This window comes from Magallana gigas, chromosome 6 (genome assembly GCF_963853765.1).
Source record: "Magallana gigas chromosome 6, xbMagGiga1.1, whole genome shotgun sequence".
In the NCBI taxonomy this organism is placed as follows: Eukaryota; Metazoa; Mollusca; class Bivalvia; order Ostreida; family Ostreidae; genus Magallana; species Magallana gigas.
Window position 1 is genome coordinate 14,681,932 of NC_088858.1, and position 6,031 is coordinate 14,687,962.

At 34.9% G+C, this 6,031-nt stretch overlaps 1 protein-coding gene across 1 annotated transcript in view; it reads right to left on the reverse strand.

Annotated features, from left to right (window-relative positions):
* Positions 1 to 31: 31 nt before the first annotated feature.
* LOC105336891 (uncharacterized) overlaps positions 32 to 6,031 on the reverse strand; it is a 30,788-nt gene continuing 24,788 nt past the window's right edge. The window contains exons 8-13 of the mRNA XM_011441374.4: positions 5,768 to 5,891; positions 5,285 to 5,391; positions 4,527 to 4,618; positions 3,821 to 3,913; positions 1,465 to 1,582; positions 32 to 672 (exon numbers count right to left, since the gene is read on the reverse strand). Of these exons, the coding sequence (XP_011439676.4) occupies positions 481 to 672; positions 1,465 to 1,582; positions 3,821 to 3,913; positions 4,527 to 4,618; positions 5,285 to 5,391; positions 5,768 to 5,891 (726 nt within the window). The 3' untranslated portion in view covers positions 32 to 480. The remainder of the gene's footprint in view (positions 673 to 1,464; positions 1,583 to 3,820; positions 3,914 to 4,526; positions 4,619 to 5,284; positions 5,392 to 5,767; positions 5,892 to 6,031) is intronic.

A 6,031-nucleotide genomic window follows, 5' to 3' on the forward strand; every position in this document is an offset into this window, starting at 1 on the left:
ATGATCAAATTAAACCTTAAAGTTTCAATGCATAATTAATATTATAGCTACCAGTATTACTATACAGTGCAGTTCTTTATACAGTAAATACCGATACATCTAATTATAATGAAATCCCCTTGACAAACATTTCTTATTCACTATAAACAAAGCTTCTTATGATCATTTGCATGTAGTTTTTAAAAATATGTTTAAAGACTTTAAAGAATGAAAGTGACTTTGCTGTAAGCTTTAATTCATTTTGGCAATGCATGTTCATAGTCACCATGTTTTACTGAATTTTATCAACTGTAGTTACAAAATTTGGCAGAAATACATGAACTAGCTGATATCAATAAGCATGTTTTTCTTTGAAACTTCATCAAGTTCATTATTAACAGTTCATTAAACAAATCATTACTGCACACGTCCTCTGATAACATTGCTACATTTACCGGTAATTGACTAGAAACCTGGCTAGGAACTTCTTTTATCACAGTTCTATACAAGTTTGACAAGAAATGAGTCACTAACAGTGATGTACCGCAGCCATTTCTGTGGAGTTGTCTGCTCTTGATTCAAAACTTTAACAGTTTTTATCTTCATTCCCGACAACAAGCAACCAGAAATTTCAAACTTCATCCGAACTGGTCCCACATCTTCCCTGTTTAGTGGGCCTGACTGGTTTATCAGCTAAAAGAAAGCAAAGAAAAAAAGGAACATGTGTGGTAAGTGAACAAAGTGGGGACAACACAATAAAAGATGGTCACAGCCAATGTGGCATTTATGGATTTATGCTTAATGAGTAGTAATTACTGGTTAAAGCTGTTATGTCTAAAAATTTTAAACTCAGTACATGCATAACCTTATCATTTATAAATTTTGTTTATAAAGAGTGAAAACTGTTTGTCCCCCTGAATCTCTAGCCAGCTGCTCTACCACCTGAGCAATGTGGCGCCAGTATTTAAACTGGCCTGACTGTCACTTTTCTCTGCCTCTAACTGATCTTCCTCTTGAAGTAACAGGGTTGGCACTGTACCGAATGTAACTTACAGGATATAAGAAATTATGACAATGTGATTAAAATACAGATCTCTACATAAGCGCACAGCGCTTATATAGAGATCTGTATTTTAATAAGATTGAAATTATGATGGACCAGACCAGAATTTCAACTCGTTTCGCCAAGTCTATAGTCATTTGCTCTACCAACTGAGCTATCTGAATAGCGTCCGTATTCAAAACGGTTGACTATCACATGCATAATATATTTTAAAGCTTTTTCCAGGAGTGGCATATACCATCGGTATCATTGGTACTGGAAAAAATTGTCCCTAAAAAGCATTGCCTCTGCAGCTACAATTCACTTTCTAAGGAGGATAATTTCCAATGCTACAGATGTATCCCTGCTAACATGCAATATTTATATAAAACATGTATTACATTCTTGAACTGATTAATTCTCAACATGAATACTGATCTTACCCTGAATTGGGCCACTGACTCAGCTTGCGGTGGCAGGGTTTTCAGGGTCCACAGAATTGTGCCATCATTCTTCTCCAAGGCAGCTGACTGGTCAGGGCTATCCAAGTGCTGGGAGATGCTGAAAAAAACCCACCATAAATATACTACAAAAGCCCATTGCGCTCATTTTCGTAAGTAAAAAAAAAAAAATTCAAATTTTACAATATTGAACCAAAAAAAATATTTGGAAAGGTAAAAAATTTAAAAAAAAAAACAAAAAACAAAAAAAATGTGAAATTTGAACTTATGATGTACAGATTCATAGTAAACTCTGTTATTTGACAATATTGCAAAAGAAACTACTTATGTAATTACACTTCACTTTAATAAACAATACTTCATATCATGGAGGTGTCCCATACCACCTTAATGTAAGGTATGTGTGCCTAATTCTATTATTAAAAGAAATACTTCTAATGTAAGGCACCTAATTTTATTATTAGAAGAAAAAATTTTAACATAAGGCGCCTGTGGGCTATATAATTCTCACTCTGAATATTAACTCAATCAAAATCAGAAATGAATTGTTATTTGATAAAAAGATAGAAACAAGAGGCCCATGGGCCACATCGCTCACCTGAGGAACAATAGGTATGATAAAATCAGCTTAATGGAGTAATAATACAAACTATCTGGACAATGTACAATAATACATGTAGATCCTGTATAAATAAAATCCATTTTTCCCCTGGATATTCTTATGTTTATAATCATTAGTCCCTTTTCAAACAGGATGATTTTATAGTCATATCATATGTTGAGTATTGCAGTTCTCAAAAAGATCCTTAACAATTGTTTATATATGGGATATAAACGTATATCAAACTCTGAACCTTCTCGTGAGGCCAAAGAATTGTCCTGGGGCCAAAGTCTTAACAATTATAAAGAATCATCTGGCTGATTAGTTTCTGAGAAGAAGATTTTTAAAGATTTACCATACATATTCCTTTGTTAAACTTTGACCCCCATTGTGGCCCCACCCTACCCCCGGGGTTTATGATTTTCACAACTTTGAATCTACACTACCTGAGGATGCTACCACACAAGTTTCAGCTTTCCTGGCTGATTAGTTTTTAAGAAGAAGATTTTTAAAGATTTACTCCATATATTCCTATGTTAAACTTCGACCACCCATTAAGGCCCCACCCTACCCTCGGGGGTCATGATTTTCACAACTATGAATCTACATTACCTAAAGATGTTTCCACACAAGTTTCAGCTTTCCTGGTCTTATGGTTCATGAGAAGAAGATTTTTAAAGATTTACTCTATATATTCCTATGTTAAATTTCGATCCCCCATTGTGGCCCCACCCTACCACCGGGGGTCATGATTTTCACAACTATGAATCTACACTACCTGAGGATGCTTCAACACAAGTTTCAGCTTTTCTGGTCTTATGGTTCATGAGAAGAAGATTTTTAAAGATTTACTCTATATATTCCTATGTTAAATTTCGACCCCCAATTGTGGCCCCACCCTACCCCTGGGGGTCATGATTTTCACAAATTAGAATCTACACTACCTGAGGATGCTTCCACACAAGTTTCAGCTTTCCTGGTCTTATGGTTCATGAGAAGAAGATTTTTAAAGATTTACTCTGTATATTCCTATGTAAAACTTCGACCCCCCATTGTGGCCCCACCCTACCCCCGGGGGTCATGATTTTCACAACTTTGAATCTACATTACCTGAGGATGCTTCCACACAAGTTTCAGCTTTCCTGGTCATATGGTTCATAAGAAGAAGATTTTAAAATATTTATTCTGTATATTCCTATGTTTAATTTCGACCCCCAATTGTGGCCCCACCCTACCACCGGGGGTCATTATTTTCACAAATTAGAATCTATACTACCTGAGGATGCTTCCACACAAGTTTCAGCTTTCCTGGTCTTATGGTTCATGAGAAGAAGATTTTTGAAAATTTCTCAAAATTTTTCATAAATTCCTAATTATCTCCATTTGCAAAAGGGCGTGGTCCTTAATTTTCACAACTTTATATACTCTTAGGCTAAGGATGCTTTGTGCCAAGTTTGGTTGAAATTGGCCCAGTGGTTCTTGAGAAGATGTTGAAAATGTGAAAAGTTTACAGACAGACGGACAGACGGACGGACAGACGGACGGACGGACAGACGGACGACAGACAAAATGTGATCAGAATAGCTCACTTGAGCTTTCAGCTCAGGTGAGCTAAAAATATCAGTAACCTACACATATACAGTAAGCCAATTTTCATAAACTTCTAACTTTTTCTTGCATAGGACGTACTTGATATTGGTGTAACATTACCAGTAATACATATATACAAGTACTTACTTTGACACAGACCGGGGAACTCCAAACTTTAGACGCACATTAACACAGGGCACAGGTAATCTACTTTTTATCCTCAACGTCACCATCATGTCTCTACTCAAAGTAAAACATCAAACCTCAAACCTCAAAGAACTGTATACCAGAAAGTTATATGTGGATGATAAAGAACATAGCAGATAAGAAACCCCATTAAACATGCATCAGCAGGTTATACCCTATGTAAAATATTTCTGCATTTAATAATTATTACAGCATAATAGAATTAACAGTACAGGTATATTTACTGAAAGTACTACATGTACATAATTCAATGACATGTGTTTAAAAGTATCTACTTGGATAAATGTTTTATGCAGAGAAAACAGTTCCAGGGACTATGAAGTATTGTATAAAACTGTCTTGCATGCTGTAGCCTTTATGTTATAATTTTCTTTTGTCTGTCATTTGATTTCATTTTGACTGTATGCCAACATGGTGATGTCATAAACCTTTGAATTGAATTGTAAAAGAGACACTACATGTACCTATATATTATTGCATCTCTAACAGATGAGAGAGAATATCAATTCAAAGTTACAAGAGGTACCAGGTATATATTAAACAATACATAAATTATGTGCAAACAAACTTTCTGTAAAACTACAAACTGGATTGCTTTAAAATCATTTTCATTATATATTAGCTAGTGGACTGCTAGATATCTTACCTGCTTTGTTCTATTGGTTGAACAGAGGAGACAAAATGAAAAGGGGAGGTAATGCTGCTCTCCCCACTCACACTGTATGACATCAGAGTAAACTAGAACAAAAACATGTTTCCATCAACAAAGATTCCATGTACAATAAAAAGCATTGAATACATGTTATATGATGTTTATGTTCAGAACTATAGTTAAAACTTTGATTTTTCGTTTCTTTTTATTACGTCAGTTTTTCAAAAACTTGACATTCTGACTTTGTGTGTAAATAAATATAAATATATATATATATATATATATATATATATATATATATATATATATATATATATATATATATGAACAGTTACCAAAAGACTATTTCAGATAAAGAAAATTAACATTAGTCTACTTTAAAAGTGGTTATTTACACGTGGGGGAAATTTACACTAGTTGCGCGGTGTGGGATTAAAACCACATAAAATACCCCCGCACGTATGGTAAATAACTCAACATTTTACAGTGTTACATCAGGCATCAGCCTATTTAACACCCATGCGTATTGATTGACCATAGAAAACGCGTACTTAAGGCCTAACCACCAGCGTAAATAACCACTTTTACAGTATCTGTTTTACAAGGCAAATTTTAACAAACTTAACTTGATATGGACACTAGTGGCTACATGTTCAATTTATCACTTCTTACCAACTGATAACCCATAACTACCAGTGCTTTGGCTCCAGCTCTGGGATTTTAGTCCCACTCTGATTCCAAGGAGTCCTTACCTCTCCAATGTGTGGATAGACAGTCAGTACTTGTGGTGAGTCAAGGTTGTCTACCTTTGCAGATTCGTGAAAAACACAGGTATCAAGCTGGACATTATCTCCATAAGCTGCAGACAGAAGAGGCATGTCCTCATTTGTTGTTAACATTATTTTAACTTTCTTGTGCATACATTTAACTTGAGAGTCAAACAACTATCATCAATTGAGTTTGTGATTTGTGTCTTACAATTGCTCATGGTCTTATTGCATGTTTTCTTTTGGTAGTTCTTATTTGTGATACTTGTCAAATATAATACACCTCTGTACAGTTGATATACCGGTATATATTTTGCAATATCAATTTCAAACAATTACATCCTTTACAATTACTGTATACCGGAAAATTTTTGCCTCCATTTGATTTTTACCCCTTTTGCCCTCCTTGTCATTGGGCAAATTTAAAACTGGGTGAATTCAAACAATTCTTAAATTACTACAACTTACCTTTAATTCTGGAATTTCTCTGGACAATTACATTGTCATTCAAGATGATCTTGAGTTGAGGACTACCATGTAAGAAATTTTTAACCTTCATTGCACCATTTACTTCTAGACGACTTATACTTCCCTGAAAAACCAATTTCATTTTTTTTTTTAATTTTAGACCCTTGAAAATACAATCTCACCACATCGTTATTAGTCCCCTACCGGTTTCACCGGAGGGGACTATAGCTTTCCTCTGCGTCCGTCAGTCCGTCCGTCCGTCCG